The following is a 24039-nucleotide window of genomic DNA, read 5'->3' on the forward strand; positions in this document are numbered from 1 at the left end:
CTTAATGTTTTGGCTCAGTGGGATGGTTCTTTAATGGTAACTTTTTGCTCAATTTCAGAAATCTGACTATGCTCACTCTCACATGAGTACTCCGTTCCACCCATCCTTTGCTCCCCTACAACTCCTCCACTTCCCAGCCTGTATTTTAATATCTAGCATGTGAAATATGACTTTCAAGTTTTCCATTCATTCACAGATAAAACTGGTGAACTGCACAGTATAAAAAGTTCAACATTTTAAAGAAAAAATAAAAGAATCATTAAAGTTTCTTACCATTCTTCAAAAGAAGCTTCAAACTGTGAAAACAAAACAGTCCAATAAAAAAATCAAAATTTAAACATCACAAAAAACAATTGGTAAGCTTCACTTTAAAATGACTTAAATTTAAACTGACTGATAAAATTCACTTTTTTGCCTCCTAATATATTTTCCATTGTGTCATGAAGTATATATACACACACATATATATATACATATATACACACATATATATATTTCTCAAGCCCACTTCTTTTCATTATTATAAGTTTTTTCCACACTTTAAACCCATGTACTTCTAATGTTTAGAATGTTTCTTATCCATACACAGCTATCAAGAGAGAGTCATTGAGTCTTAATGTGGTACCAAAGGATGCTAACCTCAAAACCTGACTAAATTTGGATTGCCAAAACATGTGTATGAGCAAATGGTGGTGAAAGATTGGAGAAATGATATTCTAATGTTTAGAATGGGAAGAAAAAAAGAATAAACACCTAAGTATAGGCTTATAATATTCTTTACAAGACGGTCATGGCGGTGTACTGTGGCATACAACCTTAGTCCCAGGACTGAGGAGGTAGAGGTAGACAGATTTCTGTGACTTCAAGGCTTGTTTGGTATAAGTAACATATTCCAGACCAGGTAAGGAGTACATAATATGAAATTTTGCATTAACACATAAACAAAATAAAAGTAGTCTTTATTTCAAATGGGGACAGTAGTGATTGAAAAAATGAGGACAATTGGAAGAGTGGGAGATGAGAAGACATAACTGACAGAAAGAAGTCTTACAGAAGAAAGGATGAGGGCCATCAAGGATGTGGCCAGAGCTGGAAGAGAAAACCATATGCAGTATAAGATCTGATATTTGTGATATTCAATGATGTATTTGGGTGATATAACAAGAGTTTGAGGCATTTTGTTACAGCTTTCATTGGAATGAGTTAATTGATGATGAAAGGCAAAGAAGAATTTTTGAGCAAAGAGCTGGAATTACCAGCATAGATGACTACAGAAGTTCTGATGGACAATGAGAATAGAGTACCCTTAAAGACACCACCGGGGTTGATTTTGGTCACTGTGGAATGCATTATTATAAAGTGAACTATTCTAGAATGTTCAGGATTTCAACTGTAGATGTGGAACTCAGAGTCACCAAAGAGATTTGCAGTTGGTATTTTGTCATTTCAGAAGGATAACAGAATAGAAAGATACATAGAAGCATATAAAGCAGTTGGTGTGGATTTTAAGAGATGAATGAAGGCAAATGCCAATGATAGAAAGGAAACAATAGCTGTGTCAGATTTTGAAGATCCATAGATTATAAGATAAATGTAAGAACAGATTGAGAGAACTCAAAGCTTCAAAGAGTTCATAGAGAATCGGTCAATAAATGTGAAGTTTCAGAGTTAAAAACATCATTAATGATGCTAATTTTTTCCAGAATTGGAAGCACCTTCACATTCATGTTTTGTAACCTTTTCGTTGGCCACATGCCAGGGACAGATGTCACTACACAGCGTGGAGGGATGTGTGTAACCCCAGACACACCTGGCCTCAGGCTGACTCTGCACCGACTAAGTGATCTTAAGGAACATAGGCCTCTGAGGTCATTTTCCTCACCTGTACTTGAGTTTCTGTCTTGGAAGGTTCAGAAAAGGATTGATGAGAGCATAGAAAGTGATTAATACAAAATATGGATAATTTTATATCACTATTATCAGTTTATTGGTAGGAATATTAACATTTTCCTTTGACAGCATTATCTTAATATTTTCAGATGTTTCCTATATATTTTTATAACATGTTTTTTTAATCATTGTAGCAGCTTAAAGATTTATATTAAACAAAGAGAAAAATTTAGCCTCAGTAGAGTTCATTCTAAATTAAGTAATACTGTAACTTAGGCATGCCAGGACAGAAATGTGGAAGGAAAAAAGAATTGTAGATTTTTATGGAAAATTATCCAGCAATTTTTTTTCTATAACTTGCCGTGGATTCTGCTCTGTGAAGAAATAAAATATACAGAAAACATAACAAAATATCCATTCCAAAGCTATTTCTTTCAAAGGTCATATGGCTTGAACTTAAAATGCCTCTGATGGACTCGATATGTTTGAATCTACAGCTAATGGTACCTTTGGAACATGAGAATTCCCTGAAGTAAGTAGACCCTGCCGTCCGTTCTACTGGGTCTGTGTTTCCTGGCCCTGCCTGCCAAGATGTGAAGGGGTGATATGTGCACTTAACCGCTTTCTCTTATCTCTGTGGTACTCCCTAATGGGGATCTTGCCTACCCTGCCATCATGAAGTGCATCCTTTAAACTGTGAGCCAAAGTAAAGCCTCTTGGTGACATTTTTGGTTAGTATCATGTCACATGATGGCAACAAATAATCTTCTAGTTGAACAAGAATCCAAATTGTTTTAAGTTATATTTTACCTTGTGTCACTTCACAAGAACATGCAGTAGAAATTCTATGTGTTTAAGAGACATGATACAGCAAAATATTTGGTACGCTTTCCATTAGGATTACAATAAACAGTAACTATCATAATGGCTTACCAAGGCATCTACAGATAAGATTTTACCATTTTAAATATTATGAATAATTGAGAATTAGAATATCTATGGAAGGGAAAGCATATCTATCAATAAAGATCTTTCTGTTCTATTTCTTTATATGATTCCAGACCTAGAAATCTGTTTGCCATGTGATCTGCAATTGTACTAATGTATATTCTGATTTGGAGGTGTATGGCAAAAGAGATGCTGCCATGAAATATTGAACAATAATATTCAAAAATAATGTATATAATTATTTGTTGTAATAGCTCATGTGTGTGCTCTGGGATTCTTCCTATTCTGACACTTTAACACACTGTCAGGGCCTCCTCACACCCTCTTAAGGTCATACAACATGTCTATTCAAAGCCTGTGATCTTGACCATCAAACCAATGCCTCTCAAAAAAGATTTCCTAGAGCAGAATATTCTCTAGGTCAGATCCAGGGACCAAAATAAAAAACAGAAAAGTCCTTGGGTACTTTCTCTAGCAGGAAGGAGCTGTAGGGGTCTGCAACCCTATAGGTGGAACAACAATATGAACTAACCAGCACCCCCAGAGCTCGTGTCTCTAGCTGCATATGTAGCAGAAGATGGCCTAATCGGCCATCATTGGGAAGAGAGACCCCTTGGTCTTGCAAACTTTATGTGACCCAGCACAGGGGAAGGCCAGGGCCAAGAAGTGAGAATGGGTGGGTAGGGGAGCAGGGGCGGGGGGAGGATATAGGGAACTTTCGGGATAGCATTTGAAATGTAAATAAAGAAAATATCTAATAATAAAATAAAGAAAGTTAAAAAAACAAAACAAAACAAAACAACAACAACAACAAAAACAGAAAAGCCATATGTGTAGCAAGTCCATTCCTCTGCCTGAGCAAGTATGTTAGTTTTTCAGAATGTCATCTTAGTAACAAGTAAGAGAAGTTGGTCATTTTTCAATAAGTCATTACTAAATGAAATGATTGCAAGTTGTTGAAAGTGTAGTATGGAATTCTTTTTAGAATAGCAAAAGCAGAATTTGACAGGTTAACATGACCAAGAAAGCATCATTATTTCTTCATCAACAGACCTAGTGCATTTATCTATCAAAAGAAAAATCATTTAAAAGGGCACACTGTCGTTTTAGCCTACAAATTTACTTATCATTTCATCCTTGTAGTGACTCCCCACTCGCCAGTGTGAATTCTGTTTGTCTTTTAGTCGGGTTGGCTGATGGAAATGGCAAATTAGCATTATTGTTTATGTTAAAGAACAAACAGAAGGGAAAAAAAACCTACTTAATAAGGTCATTGGAGTAAGACTCTGGAGTAAGACTGTTAAAAACATGTCTAGTCTATCAAAATAAATCTCTAAGCTAAAATTCTGAATTTTATAGAAATGAACAAAATAATTCCCCATTGTCCTTAAATTTATCCCCTAAATTTAAATCACTTACTTGTGTCAAATGTTCCTGGATTTTAGATTCCACATCTTCGATGTGGGCAATCATTTTGCTTACACATGGTTTAGGGATATTCACCAAAGCACAACTATGTCGCCGAGTTGGGTAGCTGAAGTAGATGCCTTTATTCACGTCTAAAACATTGCAGACATTGGGAGAAATCAGGGATAAGTACAGTGAAGCACACTATGATGTTCACGACATACAAAATGTTCTTCTACAGTTGTCTTAGTACTTTAAATTATCTAATAGATATGCTAAAATATGGAATAAAATTTCAAACTTTAAAAGTTCAAATAGAATAATCCCTTACATCTGATAGCCCCCCGTTCTATTCCTCTCCCCAGCCTCTTTCCCACACAGTTACCTTCCTCTATCAACCTTTTATATCTATTTTGTTTCTGCTTCTGAGAAATATTCAACCATTCGCCTTGGGCCATCCTTGTTATTTGGCTTTTTTTGGCTCTGTTAATTAAAGTGTGGATGCCCTGTATTTTATGGCTGATATCTAGTTATATGTGACTACATACCATGCATGTCTTTTTAGGTCCGGGTTTCATGACTTAGGATGGTATTTTCTAGTTCCACCTATGCTTGCAAAATTAATGATGCCCTTGTTTTTAATGGGTGAGTCATATTCCATTGTGTAAATGAACCATGTTTTCTTTACTCGTTCTTCAGTTGAGGGACATCTGGGTTGTTTCTAGATTGTGTCTATTACAAATAAAGCTGCTATGAGCATGGTTGAGCAAGTGTCCTTGAGGAATGCTGAGGTATCTTTTGGGTATATGGCCAGGAGTGGTATAGCTGGGTCTTGAGGTAGAACTATTCTCAACTTTCTAAAAAACTGCAAAATGATTTCCAATGTGGCTGTACAAGTTTGCACTCCCACCAGCAGTGGAGGAGTGTTTTCCTTGTTCCACATCTTCTCCATCATGAGTTGTCCCTTGAGTTTTTCATCTTAGTCATTTTGATGGGCGTAATACCTAGAATCTCTGATTTCTCTGATGACAAAGGATGTTGAATATTTCCTTAGATGCTTCATGGAAATTAATTTTCTCTGCTGAGATTTCTGTCTAGCTCTGTATTTTATTCTTTAATTGGGTTATTTAACTTGTTAGTGTGAAACTTCTTGAGTTCTTTATAAATTTTGTGTATTAGCCCTCTGTCAGATATAGGGTCAGTGAAGATCTTTTTCCAATCTATTGTCTGTCATTTTGTCCTAACAATGGCATCCTTTGACTTATAGAAGTATTTCAGTATCAGGAGGTCCCATTTATTAATTGTTGTTCTTAGTAACTCTGCCACTGATGCTTTATTCAAGAAGTTGCCTCATGTACCAATGAGTTCAAAGTAGGGAGAGCAGGGCAAAGAGAATGAAAATCGGTGAGGGTGGAAGATGGGGTGGGCAATCTCTTGAAGGAGCCAGAGACCTAGAATGGGGGGAGAGGCCCCAGCGGGTCTATGGGACAACTCTAGTTGAGACTCTTAAAAATGGGGGATACAAATCTGGAAGGGGCTCCTTCCTGTAGTCAGGCAGCACTCCCAGTGGAGGAATAAGGACAGAAACCTACCAACAAAGCATTCACCCTAAACTATGTCCTGACTACATGATGTGCAGAGTTAAAAATAGGGCAGAGACAGAGGGGATGACCAACCAATGACTGCTCCAAATTAAGAACCATCCCTGACACTATTAATGATACTCTAATATACTTGCAGACAGGAACCTAGCATGTCTGTACTCTGTATGTCTCCATCCAACAGCCAATAGAAAGAGATGCAGCTACCCACAGCCAAACATTAGATAGAGCTTGGAAATCTTTGGAAGAGTTGGGGAATGGATTGAAGGATAAGAAGAGAACACAGACTCCACCAGAACACCAACAGAGTCAATTAACCTGGACCCTTGCTCATTCCCAGAGACTGAATCAACAAACAAAGAGTGAGCACTAGTTGGACCTAGGCCCTTTGCACATATGTAGCAGATTAGCAGTTTGGTCCCAAACAACAGGAACACAGCTGTCTGGACCTGTTGCCTGCCTGCCTTCCTGTGGACCCTGTTCACCTAAATGGACTGTTTTGTCTGGCTTCAGTGGGAGAGGATACCCTACTCCTACAACTATCCTACTGATGTACAGGAGGATGGACTTCTCTTTTTCAAAGGAGAAAGAGAGGGAGGAATGGGAGAAGGTTCTGCTTAAGTGGATACTGGGAGGAGGGAGAGCTGATATTAAGATGTAAAGTGAATGAATAAATAAATATATAAAAATAAATAAATAAACTTAGTAGATACTATAACAAGTAGAGGTAACCCAGATAAACCCAAATGGAATGAGGAGATGACTCAGCAACATGAGTATGTAGATATCCTGAAGCCATGCAAGTGGTTGGTAAGTGTGACAGCTTCCTGGAAGCCCAGCTCAATGAAGACAGGGTTGGGAGATCTAAAGAAACAAGCTCATTAACTAGACCAGTAGGAAATGTAAGATCTGGGCTCAGGGAGAGACCCAGCCTCAAGAAACAAGGCAGAGAATGAGCAAAGAAGACACCTAGTATCAGTCATGGCCTTCTACCCTTGTTTGTACACATGCACATGAGCACATAAAAACACACATGCACAAAAGAATTTAATGCAATCCATAGCACTGTGAACTACACATTAAAATAAGAAATTTAAAACAACAGACAAAACAATTTGTTAACTTTAAAATCAGTTCCAAATCACTTTTTTAGGAATGAACCTAAAACACATATTTAATTATCCCTTAATCAAGATATCACATCTTTGCATTTAATTAATGTACCACCCCAAACACTGAAGAACTCATTCCTGGAAACCAGTGTGAGATGCTCTTGTGGGAAAAACAAAACAAAACAAAACAAAAACAAAGAAACAAACACCAAAACAAAACAAAACAAAACAAAAAGCATGTGTCTTTCCTCATTGGAACCTCATTTTCTAGTTTCCGTTTCTGAAAACTGGAGTCTTGTGTAAAGAATGATTGATGTTCCCACTGCATCATTAAGGCTTGCTCATCATAAAACCCACTCATCCTGATGTGCCTCAGTGATTCGAAGCCTGACATTCTCCAGGAGGACTGGAGGTTGCAGAAGGGCAGAGAAGAAGCTCAGGAAACTCCACCAAAGTGCTGACTTGAAGGGCTGTCACTCTAAGGACTCCACAAGGTGCATGTCAGTAACAACCACTAGTCTAACACAGAAGACAAAGCACTTGTAGTTTCAATGAGAGCAGTATGATACCCCCATCTCAGTTCTCCTTGGGGAACAAGGAAGTGATGCAGATGTTGTTGCCTTTTGTTTTACTGTTGCGGGATGAAGCTATTCACTAGTCTCAATTTTTTTTTTGCTTCATCTGCAGTCTTTAAAATCTTAGTATTGCATTCATTTAAAATACACAAAATAGTAGGTTTCATTGTGACTTTTCATGTATTAAATTCATATTCACTCCCTTCTTACCCTCTCTTGTCCCTTTTTATCTCCTCGATTGGTTTTCTTCCTCCTTAGTGTGCACACATGTGCACATGCATGCGTGTACACACACACACACACACACACACACACACGTAGATTATGTATATTTGAGGAACCGTATATTAATATTTTAAATATCTTAATGAAATCGTATCCTCTTCCATGAGCTCATTCTCCATAAAAATTCTACCTGTTTATTTATACCTAAGTGTTCATTGTTTATGTGTGTATATTGCTAACACTCATTGGCAGTTCTATAACTCACACTGGTTAACATTTTTAGCATACAAAGTGTATTTCAGACATGAAGCCAGGTGAAGCACTTCCTGCACCACGTTTTATTTAATATGTACACCCAATTTATGACATCAGGTCGCTGTCCTGACTTCATAGATGATTCGGGCTTAGAGATGATGCCCAGTGTCAGTGCAGAGAGCTCATGGGTGGGAGAGCTGAGTTTGAATCACATATTTGTTGCCTATAAACTACACTATGAGGACTGTTTTAATACATTTAAATTTTAGTAATAAAAGAGGAAAAAATCCTAAATTATATTTTTTCTGGACATTTCATACTGCTTGGTTTTGAATATTTGGATGTTCTTTCATAATTTATTAGGGTCACTAATTTGGTGTGTTTTAGTTGGCTTTGAGCATACCCTGAACATATATTACACTCTGTGTTCATTTTGTGTGTGGCATTGTTTCCTTTTAAATTCATATACAGACACATATGTTCACCTCTGTGGAGAGTCAAAGGACCAAATAACAAGCCAATACTAATTTAAAAGGACATATTGATTGTCTATATAAACATCTTGTTAAAGACATGTTGTCCTTTGTAGAAGTCAGAAAGGTTTGATAGGCAGCAAGCAGGCAGTTGCTATTGTAGTCAAAACACTTGCTTTGCTTCATTCAGTGCCATGCAAATAAGGATCAGAGTGACTCATTCCAAAAACTTCTTGACTGTGCCATGCTTAGCCTCATTTTGTGAATGCTAATCAATTTCTATAATGGTCTGATGAAGTGGAATTAAGACTTAAATGTAGTGAAATAAGGGAAATGAAACAGTATGGCATGAAATCTGGGCAAGGTATGGTGTCATATGTAGGATAGGATAGATCCAGAATTCAAAGGTGCTTATGGATGTTTTAAACAAATGTATGGTGGACTTTAATACTGTTCATTTCCTTTTTATTGTCTAGTGCTTAAGAGGCACTACAGTCTAAGGGTCTCTGGACTACATGCAGGCATCTATTTTCTCTGCCTGTGCGTTTGTTCAAAATACATCCAGTTTCCAAATATCAGCTCTCTCAATGGCACATTAAGTGGGCTTGTCAGATTTTTCCATCTAACATTTCTAAGTAAGATGAATTAATAACCTTAGTCCAGTATAAACTGATGTATCTCCTTCTTCTGCAGACTCTGGAAGAAGTAGCCAAGATACTTGGGAGGCGAACTTAGGCCAGGCTCGCACTGACTAAGAAATGGTCCTAACCCTTTTTGTCTGTCTTTATTAAGATATGTTTTTGCTATAAATTCTATTGTACATTGAACTGATGGCGACCCTCCAGCCTCAACTTCCTAAGTATAATTATAGACACACCCACTATGCCTGGCTCATAACTCCATTTTCATTGCTCAGATTCATTGGCCAAAGAATGAGGTTTTTCCTGCCTATAAATGAGGTTGTCTGGTCCTCGGCAACAGGAAGGTTCCATCTGAGACCTCAATTGGGCAAATGGAACCAAGTTTGTCTACAGACACCTCTTCATGCTCTGTACGTTTAATCCTCACACAATTTGTCCATCACGCTCTTGATAATAGATAATTCAGCACTTTCTGACTGCTTCCCAGCTGCTTGGAAAATGTGTTTCCTTTGTGACCATCACATTGATCGTTCTCTTATTTTATTTTATTTTTTAATCTCAACACTCTTAGGAAAAACGTAGCTTAGCATCTTTTCAGAGTGTGTCATTTCTTTGGACTATCCAGAGACTACCCCACCCAGGGATCCATCCCATGATCAGCCACCAAACACAGATACTATTGCACATGCCAGCAAGAGTTTGCTGAAAGGACCCTGATATAGCTGTCTCATGTGAGGCTATGCCAGTACCTGGCAAATACAGAAGTGGATGTTCACAGTCATCTATTGGATGGAACACAGGGCCCCCCAATGGAGGAGCTACAGAAAGTACCCAAGGAGCTGAATGAGTCTGCAACCCTAGAGGTGGAACAACAATATGGACTAACCAGTACCCCCAGAGCTTGTGTCTCTAGTTGCATATGTAGCAGAAGATGGCGTAGTCGGCCATCATTGGGAAGAGAGGCCCCTTGGTCTTGCAAACTTTTTATGCCCCAGTACAGGGGAATGCCAGGGCCAAGAAGTGGGAGTGGGTTGTTAGGGGAGCAGGGTGGAGAGAGGGTATAGGGGACTTTTGGGATAGCATTTGAAATATAAATAAAGAAAATATGTAATAGAAAATTTAAAAAAAATAGAAAGAAAGAAAACACTGAGTGCTCTTGACTTTAAAAATAGCTTCTCTACCATATAACGCCTTCATTGTAGAGAGACTATCCGTCCTCTGTTGGGAACAAAGTCTCATTTATGGGGAACAATTCAAACATCCTTTGCTGATAGCAGAGCCACATCTGCATAGAATCTTATCATACTGGGCTACATGGTTCTGGATAGTAGAACTATCTGCCATATTTCGAGAGCTGAAGCCAACTACAAACTCAGATTCAACTTCCTTCCACATACAATGTCTCATTGAAGCCTACCCTGGTCCCGACAGGCTCTTTAAAATCTGAAGTTTCAAAACAGTTTTTCTTCATTCAGGCAATCACAGCAGTGTTGCCTGAATACTTCTCCAGAGCTCTTCCTCAGGAATGAATTTAGTGTCACTTGTGTCCTTTAACAACTGAGCAGCACTAGCAATATTCTCATGCCTGCTTCATCCCTTCTTCAAATTGCGACTTTGGTAAATGTGTTAGGATTCATCTCTTCCCCATGGGGAATTTCTGTTCTTTGGACATTGAAGTGAGCTGCTTATACTCTTACTTCCCTCTTTCAGAGACAGACAGGGCACATTTTGCTCTTGCACATTTATCTCTTTCTCCATTTACCTCCCACATGAAAATGTTACTAAATTTTATTTGCAGTGATCATTAAACACACACACACACACGCACACACACACACACACACACACACACAAACACGCACTTGTCAAAAGTCATTAACCTAGATATGTAAAAGGAGCAGATTTTATAGTATTTAAATTTTATACTGATAAACATGACTTTGAAAACCAATCACTATTTGTATTCTAGTGACAGAATTAAATATTTGTACATTTTCTATCCTTTTAAATCCACTCAGCTCTGTAAAATATTATAGACAATCATTCCTTGAAGTGGGGACCAGTAAGACAGCTCAGCGGGTAAAGGTGCCTGCCACTAAGCCTGATGACCTGAGTTTGCTTCTAGAGACACACATAGAGGAAGGAACGCATCTGACACCATGTTGTCCTACCTTCTCACCCATGTCGTGGCATATATAAATACCCTCCCCCATACTAAATAATTAATTGTAAAAAGGGGTGGAATATTCTCTCTAATAACTTTCCCTAATTATTTTTTATTTCTTCATAAAGAAGAATTTGATAGAGATTAATGATGTTCTAAGAAAAAAAATTGCGGGTTTTCTTTGCCTGTCATCAGCCTGGTTTTTACCAGGAAAGTCAGCTAGCAGTAGACATGAAGGCTTCAACTTCATTTGTAAAGTGTGTATCTATAAAATTACTTTTCTTCCTTGTACTCATAACCAACATCTAAGATGATTTAATCACCATTGAATTCATACCTCCCCCCCCCCCACACACATACCTTTTTTGAGAAAGGGCTGCATTATGTATCTCAGGCTGGGCTTAAACTCTTAGCAATCCACCAGCCTCAGTGCAAAGGTTCATGCCTGGCAAATTCCCTATTTGTCATTCAACTGCTTATGTCTATCTAGTCTGTCCCTATAAGGACTGGTCCAACAATGGGTCTTAAATTCCTTACAGAATTTATGGCCCCTATACCTCCCTCTTGATATTTATCAGATGTCTTTTGCATTTAATAATCCTTTAAATTGTTCATTGATTTTTCCTACGTCAATGACTTTGTAAGCCTTTATTGTGATAATAAGTAATGTTTCCACATTTTATTCCATAATTAAATTGTAGTCTGCTCAGACATGGCATGCAATGGCTTCAGTCATGTAACATCAGACAAGAAACAGAAATAAGTTTACACTCTTGAGCCTGAAACTCTAACTTTTTGACTGTGGCCTGGGCATTTGCTACTTTATCTGAACCAACTAACTTTTCATGTTTGAACTCACCCGATTCTATGCTTACAATGATTTTCCCCCTCTATTCTGCTCTGTTCCTTTTGATAGGCATGTGTCCACTAATATTTCACTAAGCTCTTCTTATCTTTTAATGTTTATCTTAATGCCTTAAGACTAAATAAATTGGCCTTCTGGAAAACAGAGAGTTCCTTCTCATTAGTGGTATTTATTTATTGTCTGCTACCATGGGAGATTCTGCTAATAATCTATTTAGCTGTCACTTCTGTCAAGGAGTAAAACTGTTGTGTATGCTCACTTTTTTTTTTAGCATGCAAGGTTATAAAGCTCTTGCAAAAGCCATTTCTTAAATACCTTTGAACATTAATAAAAGTTGGATAGGCCAAGTATTCTTAATTAATTGGTTTATAAATCATGTCCATTATATTTGGAAAATCTGTCTAAAACTAATTTGGGTCTAAAACTGATTATATGCAATAAACTCAAAACCAAGATCATAAAACTATATTCAAGTTTTGTATTGGACTGGAAGAAATAAAAGACCAGACCACAATGGTAACAAATTCACATTTTTATAAAGCTATAAATCCTCAGAGAAGTTTACCAACATCAACACTGAACTATATTCATTCTCTTACTAATTTTCATCTCTTCCCACACACAATACTAAAACCACTTTTAAAGTACAGAATATTACTACTAGATGATGTTTCAATTCTAGATTTTGCAGAACCAAGACTTATAGACTGTCAAGGCTTCTTTCCAGTTAACTGGAAAGGTGCTAGCATTATTCCAACACTAAAAATTCACTCATTTCTGAAATTATATAACAAATCATAAACAATCTATGGTATGATCTATTGTTGCCATAGGTTCTGCTTAGATCTAACTTAATAACTCAAACACCAGGTCAATGCAGATGACAATTTATTGTAATCAACCCACTTCTTATCAGTCAGTACTGCAGAATAAACTTGGAAGCTGAACTGAAACCTGAAGGGTGAAAAAAAAAACATAAAGCAAGGGGGAGTGGGTGGGATGTAGCACTGTCTATCCACATTTTAATATAAGAGGTCAAACAAGGCAGTTTCCACCAATCAGAAAAAAGAGGTGCAAACATGAACTTATTTTAACCTTGCCAGCAAGATGAAGAAGTTCTCCTTGATATCTCTGGACTCAAACAACTGTCTCCTTACAACAGAAGCTGTTCAGTCATTGGGGAGTTCTCAGACCCCCGAGCATCTGAGACTTTGAACTTACTTTCCCCATATGATAACAGAACTCAAAAATGAAGTGGCAGTACTTAGAAAAAGTTCCCAACAATGATGATTATTAGCTACTCATGAATGGTATAATATATTAAAATATTATATATTTATTATCCCCCATTCTAGGTTAATAAGAATACATAGTATTTATTTCTTAGTGACATCACAAATTAGCAACTGAGTGAACACAAAGTCAGACAGAACGCTCTCTACATGATTCATATTCAGACCTCACCTTCTGTATTTGTTGATTTACTTTCATAAAGCCTTTTATCCTCATGTCTGGAGAAGAAGAATTCTGACAAACCTTGCATTCTGGCATTTTCTTTAGAAAACAAACAGCAAACATTTCAGTGTGCTGAAATATGCATATAATTCATATATAGTTTGAAGCCATTGACTCAATATAAAGGAAAGTTTAAGAAGCTACGTAGTAAAGTTGCTCTCCTTGAAAAGAACAACAGTACTATAAATACTAAGGGACACAGTAGGAATTTCTTGGATTTTTTTCTCTGTATTATACAATTTGCTTATCTCTCTATAGAATGCATTCATCACAACATGAAGTTGATAAAAGAAAATACATTAGCAACCGTGTAATGAGGAATCCAGTTCAAACCACAGTATTCACCAAAAGCAGCAAGTGTACTTTGGGTTATCTTTCTAATGGAAATACATATATTATTAATAAATAAATATTGTTGGATGGAAATGTATATTCTACACCAAGATACTGCTATATTGGATCACCTTTGAAAAGAGAAAATGTAAAAAAAAGGGAATCTCGACTTGTTACTTTAGAATCTCCAAAAATTTAAAAATTCTTAAAGATATTAAGTTGCTTGTTTGAGAGCACATTACAAATTTAAATTGATCTACAGTATAAGCAACTACATCTCAAGTTTTTATATATGAGAGTTAGATTGTCATCTCAGGACAATGATATTTATTCTCAGAATGTAAGATAGAAAATACACTAATCCTACGAAAAACAAATAGCAAAGAAAACTCTATACACTTACCATGGTATAATACTAAGCATTGAAAAAGAACTAGTGATTTATCTCAGAATTAGTAAATCTGGAAACTATACTGAAGAAAGGAAACAACTGAAAATGCTGGGGGAATTTTATGATTTCAGTGCTAGGAAATTCAAATAAAGGTAAATCTAAGCCAGATCTGGTACACATGTATAATCACAGCACTTGGGAAAGCTGGGGGAGGTGAATCACAAGCCCTAGACAAAGATGGGCTACCATCAGGTTTTTCACATTTCACTTCAGAATCCATGCCCTTCAGAAAAGGGAGCATGGAAGTAGGTAAAGAAAGGTAGAAGGTGGAGGAAGGAAATTTTAGTAATAATGAAGATTATTACAGTACACTTTATATTAGTAAAATTAATATATTTTGTATTATAAGGGGAAATTGAAAAATATATAGAAATGGAAAGATTTTAAGCCATCACTTGTATAAAACATTTCCCACTATATGATATTTAATTCTAGTCATTTTGAAGAACACTCGTGTTGATATACCCACTATTCTGCCAGTGCACATTACACAAAACAACAAAGAAAAAACATAAATTATATATATCATACACTATAAGTAAAAATGATTTCTTAAAGAAATGACACACTCACTTATCAAACATTATAAACACAATTTTCCTCATTTACAATTTGTTAAAGACAACAAATAAATATCAAAATGCTAAAGATGGAAATTATATGCATTTGTGATACCTGCAAGCATTAATGCCCTCGCTTTGTCTTTGAGCTCCTTTATTTGAAGACATGTTTTACCTATGGGATGCAAGATAAAATTATGTATTAGTTTTATGTGTTAACTATAGTGCCATGCACCAATAGTAAAAGTGGAGAGTAGTTATACTGAAGAAAAAAGGAAATCTAGGCTAAAGATAAGGACAGCTGAGATTCGTCATCATAGTCTATACTGAGAGGGCAGGAGTGCTGTGGCAGAGTCGTTCCCAGAAAGATGGCCAGGAAGTAAAGAAGAATTGACCTGCTGTAATGACTGTCTCCCCTTTTTCCTTTACCTCCATGTAGTTTCCTAGATTAGGAGATCATGCTGCTCATATTGAGTGATGGTCTTCCTTTCATTTTAGCAGATCTCTCGGGAAATGCCCTAAGAAGCACTCAGAGATGGGCTTTACTTATCTCTCCGGACTCTTCAAACAATGAAGCTGACAGCTAAGATCCATCATTATCTTTCAACACACAGTGTTTATGAATGAAATTCTCAAAAAATAAAATAAAATGAGAAAAATATTTACCATCATACTGAACCAATAAATATGTACAGCCAAACTGCCAGCTGAGTCTGTAGGAAGCTACAAATCCTATAAGCTTTTCAGAACTATGAAAGAGTATTTCTGTCATCCCTCCCTTTGAGGGCAATGGGAAATAGTTATCATATAGTGAGTAAAAAATCACTGGAGATTTCAGCACAAATATTGTAAAGTTAGCTTTGAATATGTTAGCTTTTGAACTAATTGTAAGTCATGTGAATGTTCAACAGGATAACAGACTTACATCCTTGTGCTCTGACAGGCACACGCCAGCTGGACTATTGTAAAAATTATAGTGTAGTCACAAATGTGGAAAACATATGCAAAGCAGGTATACCTTGTAAGTCTGAGGTTGTAATAAAATGGCCATTCCTCTATTAGGTGTTAAATAGATGTAAGGGAAAGGCAAGAAGAGCTCCCAGACTAATGTCAGTGTTGCTAATAATGTGGATCAAACTCACAGCTTCTAAGAGCAAAGAAATCCACTACTACATGAGCAATTAATATAATGGCTAGCTCTCACCAATACTAGTAATGACAGAAAATAACTGTAGCTGTATATGTATATGCATGTGTATTTAAATATAAAAATACCAAAAGCTAGAATACAGTAAACAGTTTTATAATTATAACTGCACTCATATCACAGGCAGTGGATTCTCTTTGAATAATCAAATAAAATTTAACCATATGTTTTATAGAGAATATAAAATGATTCAGTAAGTTTAAAAGGAGTGATGAGAGGATATATACTCAAAAAATTAAATATGTGGAATATTATTTTACTATATGACAACATAGAATTGGTAAATTTTTATAATAGTATATAAAAGAAATATGTAAAATAAAATTACTAAAATATAATATAAAATAAAGTTATTGTGTTGATTAACATAGTCCAATAAGATAGAGTCAAGTTTCAGGGAGGAAAGATAAATAGAAAAGGAACTACCAATGAGAAGGTAAATAAATTTGCTTCATATTATCGGAATGGTAGAGACCAAAATTAGAAGGATGTAGATTGGAACTCAGACACATAATCTATTACACAGGTCTGACACACCATAAACAAAATATTTCAAAACATCAAAGAATGACTCAGCATCCAATTGCATCCAACTGATTACTGTAGGCCTAAAACGTCTATATTCTGGAAGAGGAGAGCAGAGCGAATCTTGGCAATACACATCTCACACACACTTTGAAAATCTACTATCTAGCAGAGTCAAGCTATGTCAACAGGAGGCTTCTTATCTGGGAAGCTTATAGTAGACTATTTCTGACTGATAGAGTTGTAGTCATAAAAAAATCAAACAGAACAAAACAAAACAAAAACCATGGCCATGGCCTACTCACAGGGTATGATTTCCTGAAAATCATTATCATGATAACAAAGCCTACTTGATAGAAATCAACTGGAAAGGTTCCATTGACCCCATTCACTGCATCATTTTGGTTTTTTTTTTTTTCTTTCTCTTTTTACTTGCAGGGCTGGAGGCCAAACTGAAGGCCTTCCACATGCTGAGCAAGCTCTGCTATAGGTATACTCTCAGCTCAAAGACCCATGACTTGAAAGTTTCTATATCTTCTAATAGCAGTAAGGCAAGAACATCCTAGATGCAAGCTGTAGTGTGGACCCACCTCATACATATTTTCATTCTATATAATGAACATGTAATATAAAAGATAATAAATAGAAATTCATGTCCACTAGTCATATTTTAATTAATATAGCTTTGATTGTACTGTGAAATACCATTTTGTATTTGGTAAAACTAGAGCCCTGAATTTTAAAATGTCCTGTTTTGTAAAAAACATACTTTGATTATAAAGTTGGAATTAATTATATTATAAATTATTGTCCAAAATAATTCATAAATAGGAGCCATATGAAAACACTGTTAGCATGTACAAAATAACATAGCTACAACAATTTGCAAAAGTTTGATAATTTCATCTGTTGTTTAATTCAACTGAGGACAGGGAATAATTACCCAATCTGTTGCTCATTTGTAGCATAATTAGTATTTTGATTTGACCACAGCAGTTTCATTGCGACTGACAGACCATGAGAGAAAGATTGGCTAGGGTTGTTAATAAAAATATTGTGTTGAGTACAGTGCCCAAACTGCCTTATACTGTATTCTTGTGATCACTACAAATAATGACAGGCCTTTTTAAGAGTTTAGTGCATAATTACGTTTGATATGACATTGTGAAAGATGGCTTTACATCTAAAAAGTTAATGTTTTAGGTGAAATGTACAAGAGTATAGATTGAGGTATGGTAAGTTCCCAAGTCTTAGCAAAGCAGGAACATCTCAGAACCTTGCTTAAAGGAGTTTGATGTTCTAGGCAGTGGTTGGCTGGTATACACAGAAAACTGAGTTTAGGGATGACATGATGTCATCAGGATGGATGTTTGAGTCAGCTCTTCCTAGAACATGTCCATCAACAAATTCACTCCCCCCACCCAAATCAATGGTATCGATATCATTCTGGTGGCCATGGAAGCCAAATAATGCAAATTGATGGACAATGCTAAAAAAAAAAAAAAAAAAAAAAAATTTAACAAAATGTTTAGGACTTCAAAAATATTCACTTAACAACTTAACTGGTATCTGCCAATAGGAAATAACTACCACCATGGCCTCTCTCAAGCTTCTGGGGAGAGGTGTAGACAGTTGATGGACAGGAGTCTAGAAGATCTGACTCAAGCATACTATGGTACTGCTTGTATAATTCATTGTATTACAAAGTAGTGAATGTCACTACACAAAAGAGAGAAGAAAAATTCAGACAATAGGAAATCACAAGCCAATGATTTTGTCTGTGTCATTTCCCTTTACTTACCACTGCAAGTTTTAGTTTTGTAAATTCCCAACTGTCTGTGCAAATGCCCTCTTCTATGAGTCACCAGGTTCTGTTTGTAAAGAAAAGTCAGTCCAGAGGAAGGTACCTGTATCAAGTGCATCCTCATTGGTAGTAGGTTGAGCTGGATCTTTCTCGTTTTCTGGCATGATTTTTGACAGTATTTTAAAACCTAATTAAAAATAAAAGTATTTTAATATTATGAATTAAATTTAGTCTGTATCTCACTAGTCAGCAGTTTAAAAAATTGGCAGTGTAAGAATGAAATTCTAATATTATTGAATATATGACAAGTCTATAAAATTAATAGAAAATTATGTTAAAGTATAAGTAATTGGATAACCTATCAAACAGGTACACAAACAGTCCCAGTGGTCAGCCCTAAACAAGTACTTATACATGCAACACTAAATGGATTCAGCAAATCATATTTATATATCTCATATAAAAGTAAAGTATCAGGAAGATAATAGTGGAAGCTTGACACATCTTACTAATAGAAAAACAAAGTGGAAACAAAAACCAAACATGCCCATCAGAATTATTAAGATAAAACTCGAGCTTCTAGCTGAGATGTAGAGAAACTGGGTCACTAGTCTTTGTTGTCAGATTATAAAACAGTATAGCTACTCTGGAAATTAGTTTTGAAGTTCCTATTAATATTAGTAGCAAAGAACTTGCCAAACTGAATTGAAAATTGTGCTCTTGAACATCTACTCAAGAGAGAACAGACTTTTACTCACACATATAACCATCAAAACCTGCTTATCTGAAGTCTCCTCTAGAAACTAGACTGACATCATGAAATACAATCCAGAAAAAAAAGGATCTGGGTAGAACAGATTATTTAAACTATTATGTAAGCAAATATTTGGATGAACCAAATTAAGAGTCTGAATTAAATAATAAAATTTGTAACAAATACAAATTAATGATAGCCCAGACTAGAGATGAGTAACAGTTTATATGAAGGAATGGATCATACTGTCAGGGATGTTGACTGTGTTGGGGGTTACACAGAGCTACACATTATTAATATGTACACAAACATACACATAATGTCTACAAATATTAGTAGTAAATATTTCTATCAATATGGATTCTGCAGTGCTACTGCTATGCTAAAGTTATGATGTTAAGAAGATATTGAAGAAAACTGACAAATGGAACCTCATAAAATTGCAAAATTTCTGTAAGACAAATGACACTGTCAGTAGAACAAAATGGCAGCCAACAGATTGGGAAAAGGTCTTTACCAACCATACATTTGATTGAGGGTTAATGTCCAATATATATAAAGAACACAAGAAGTTAGACTCCAGAGAACCAAATAACCCTATTAAACAATGGGGTACAGAGCCAAAAAGAATTCTCATCCAAGGAATATCGAATGCTTGAGAAGCACCTAAAGAAACGTTCAACATTCTCAGTCTCAGAGAAATGCAAATAAAAACAACCCCTGAGATTCCACCTCACACCAGCCAGAATGGCTAAGATCAAAAACTCAGGTGACACCAGATGCTGGCAAGGATGTGGAGAAAGAGGAACANTCCTCCATTGCTTGTGGGATTGAAAGCTGGTACCACCACTCTTGAAATCAGTTTGGTGGTTCCTCAGAAAACTAGACATAGTACTACCTGAGGACCATTCCTGGGCATATACCCAGAAGATGCTCCAACATGTAACAAGGACACATGTTCCACTGTATTCATAGCAGCCTTATTTATAATAGCCAGAAGCTGGAAAGAACCCAGATGTCCTTCTACAGAGGAATGGATACAGAACATGTGGTACATTTACACAATGGAGTATTACTCAGCTATTAAAACAATGAATTCATGAAGTTCTTAGGCAAATGGATGGAACTAGAAAATATCATCCTGAATGAGGTAACCCAATCACAAAACAACACACATGGTATGCACTCATTGACAAGTGAATATTAGCACATAAGTTCAGAATACCCAAGATATAATTCACAAATGACATGAAGCTCAAGAAGAAGGAAAACCAAAGTGTGGATACTTTGCTTCTTTTTGGAAAGGGGATCAAAATACCCATGGAAGGGGATACAGAGACAAACTTTGGAGCAGAACCTGGAGGAAAGGCCATCCAGTAACTTTCCCTGCTAGGGATCCATCCCATCTACAGTTACCTAACCCAGACACTATTGTGGATGCCAACAAGTGTTTGGTGATAGGAGCCTGATATAGCTATCTCTTGAGAGACTCTGCCAGTGACTGGCAAATAAAGAAGTGGATTCTCACAGCCATCCATTGGACTGGACAGCCATCCATTGGCCCCCCCAATGGAGGAACTAGAGAAAGGACCCAAGGAGCTGAAGGGGTTTGCTGCCCCATAGGAGGAACAACGATATGAACCAACCAGTACCCCCAGAGCTTCCAGGGACTAAACCACCAACCAAAGAGTACACAAGGAGGGACTCAAGGCTTCAGCCCCATATGTAGAAGAGGATGGCCTTGTGGGACATCAATGAGAGAAGATGCCCTTGGTCTTGTGCTGCTCGATGCCCCAGTGTAAGGGAATTCCAGGACAAGGAAGCAGGAGTAGGTGGGTTAGTGAGCAGGCGGAGGGCAGAGGGGATAGGGGTGGTTTTGGAGGGGAAATGAGGAAAGGGGATAAAATTTCAAATGCAAATAAAGAAAATATCTAATAAGAAAAGAGAAGGCATTGAGGTAGTCATTGGCAAAAGAACACATTTTTTTCGTATTCTTTTGCAGTCTTCGTGGAATCAATGATTATTTGAAAATGAAGTACTCATTATACAGTCATAAATGAAAAGAAAAACCATTGAGTACTATAAAATTATTATAATAGAAGAAATGAAGGCATACACTCTAAATGATGCATGTAGAAAGCTGCATCACATGGGCTTGGAATGGAAATGTAGTTCAGTTGGTAGAGTGTTGTTCTAGTGCCCACAAAGCTCTGGGTTCTAACTCAAGTAGTATTACATAATTAGTTGTGATGGCACACATCTATAAACTTAGCACTTGGAAGATGAAGGCAAATAAGTAGAAGTTTAAGGTCTTCCTCAGCTATATATCAAGTTTACAATTAGCCCTGATATGCGGGTAATCATTAAAAACACAATAATATGATCACATATCATATATGTGTCCAGTGATCATATGTGAACATGTATGATATATTATATGTATGATATATATATGCATAAATGTGGTCTTTGTTACCTTGTGGATTCTTTGTTTTCCTACCCTTTATCCTCTTAGTTCCACTCCCATAACACTAGCTAGGAAGGAAAGAAGAATAGAGGCGGGGAAGGGGGAGAGGGAGAGGGAAAAGGAGAGGGAGATGGAGAGGGAGAGGGAGAGGGAGAGGGAGTGGGAGTGGGAGGGGAGCGGAGAGGGAACGGGAGAGGGAGAGGGAGGGAGAGAATCTAAATTTGAATATAATTTTTCTTTTGTTTCTTCTTTGAGAGTGACTACTAACAAACCTCAATCAATGCCCCTGAACAACCAACAACTTACAAATCTGCATATTGGGATGCTAACATTTATATACCCCCTGAAAACTTCCCAGAATTTCAGATGTCATAGAATAACAGAAACTACAGTTGGCAAAACCACACTTATGCTAGAGCATGAGGCAAATCACAATCAGCTGCTGAAGACAGTCTGAAGCAGCCCCATATCCCCATACCTGGGATTAAAATGAAAACATCTTCTTATAATAGTCTGTTTTTTTTTTAAGAAAGCAAAATTCCAGAATTTTTACTACATATATGTATTTGAAGATGCTCTTGGAAGTCCTCTTGGAGGAAGTGTCATCTAACCATAATGAAATCTGGACTATGTCATTTGCAGGGAAAAATTTTCCATACACATTTAACGAAGATTCATTGACTCCTAAAGCAAGAACATGCTCAGAATGTCCCAGAAATTGAAATGGGAAGTAAATATTAATTATAGAACCAGTTCTAATGCAAAAGTATAAATTAAAAGCAACAAAGGGATCTATTGTATTTCACCTGAAATTTTTTCAAGTCTCCTGTCTGGAACCTTCAGGATTTCTTTGTTAAAATAAGACAGCTTCTTAGCCTGCCAGAAAGTTGGAAATCTTGCATCCTTCACAGTTCTTGGTAGAACTTCTCTTTTCTCTGTATTTTCACACCATAGCGAGAGCTAAGATTTAAAACATATTGAAGGTCATGATTAAAACAAAATGTATGTAAAATAATCTAAAAGTTGTCTACTCCCTATAGCATGTTGAGTAAAAACAGGAACAAACACACAATGCAAATTCCAATGGTCAAGAATGACAGCAGGCCAAAAGGAAGAGTCTTAACCATGAGCGAGGTCCACAGTCAGATTTGCATATTCAAAAATAGAATAAAAAGACTTAATCCTGATTATACAAATAGAAAGGATTTCTTCTATGGTTGTGGGGAAAAGAAACCCAGGGTTTCAAAGAACCATAAAGGCAGCATTTCTAGCAGCCATTACGGGAGCTGGGGAGAGGCTTATTTGGTAGAGTGCTTTCTGAGACTCATGAGGGATGGCATTCAAATCCCTAACACCCACATAAACAATGAAGAATAGGAGATGGAGAGATGCCTTCCTGTTCTTCCATAGAACCAGAGCTCAGTTTCCAGTAAGCATATCAGGACCCTAACACTCACCTACATTTCTAGCTCTAGGGACTCCAGCTGAGTCTTCCGGCCTCCAGCAGTACTGCACACAGCACAAGCCTACATTTACTCACTTGCATACACATACAACTAAAATAACTTTTTAAATGAGAAATATTGGGCTTGTATTTATAACCTTAAATCTGAGGATGTGGAAACAAGAGGATTCCAAGGCTCACTGGCCAACCACTACGCTATTAGAATGAAATGCAGGTTCGGTGAGAGACCCTGTCTCAAAATATAAGGTGGAGAGTCCTAGAAGACAGATGCCTTTAATCCCTGACCTCCACACCTGCAGACACACAGCCCTAAAGACATCCACATCCTCTACACACCTCTAACAGTTCGCAAAACACCCACTACACACACACACACACACACACACACACACACACACACACACACACACGAAGAAAACATAATGGGACCTGCCGATTTTTTTGCCATGAATGACATACAGAGGAAATGAGTGTTGTCAGAATTCTCTGGGCAGCAGGCCTCACTCTCCTTTCTCAGTTATTTCATTCATTCTGCATCTTAGCATTGTGAATGTTTTAGAAAGTTTGGTTGCTGATATTATTTATTTATTATTATTATTATTTTCTTTATTTACATTNCAAATGCTATCCCGAAAGTTCCCTATAACCCGCCCCCCCGCCCCTGCTCCCCACCATCCACTCCCACTACTTGGCCCAGGCCTTCCCTTGTGCTGGGTCATATAAAGTTTGCAAGACCAAAGGGCCTCTCTTCCCAGTGTTGGCTGATTAGGCCATCTTCTGCTACATATGCAGCTAGAGACAC

At 36.9% G+C, this 24039-nt stretch overlaps 1 protein-coding gene across 2 annotated transcripts in view; it reads right to left on the reverse strand.

Moving 5' to 3' along the window:
- Ccdc178 (coiled-coil domain containing 178) overlaps positions 1-24039 on the reverse strand; it is a 358443-nt gene that overhangs the window by 314352 nt on the left and 20052 nt on the right. Inside the window, exons 3-8 of one of the 2 annotated variants that reach the window (XM_021214517.1) lie at positions 22610-22732; positions 18655-18738; positions 15131-15190; positions 13621-13710; positions 4258-4397; positions 274-296 (exon numbers count right to left, since the gene is read on the reverse strand). In XM_021214517.1, the coding sequence (XP_021070176.1) occupies positions 274-296; positions 4258-4397; positions 13621-13710; positions 15131-15190; positions 18655-18715 (374 nt within the window). In that variant the 5' untranslated portion in view covers positions 18716-18738; positions 22610-22732. The remainder of the gene's footprint in view (positions 1-273; positions 297-4257; positions 4398-13620; positions 13711-15130; positions 15191-18654; positions 18739-22609; positions 22733-24039) is intronic. The other variant, XM_021214519.1, reaches the window with a different exon arrangement.

The sequence above is a fragment of the Mus pahari genome, chromosome 15 (assembly GCF_900095145.1).
Source record: "Mus pahari chromosome 15, PAHARI_EIJ_v1.1, whole genome shotgun sequence".
NCBI lineage: Eukaryota > Metazoa > Chordata > Mammalia > Rodentia > Muridae > Mus > Mus pahari.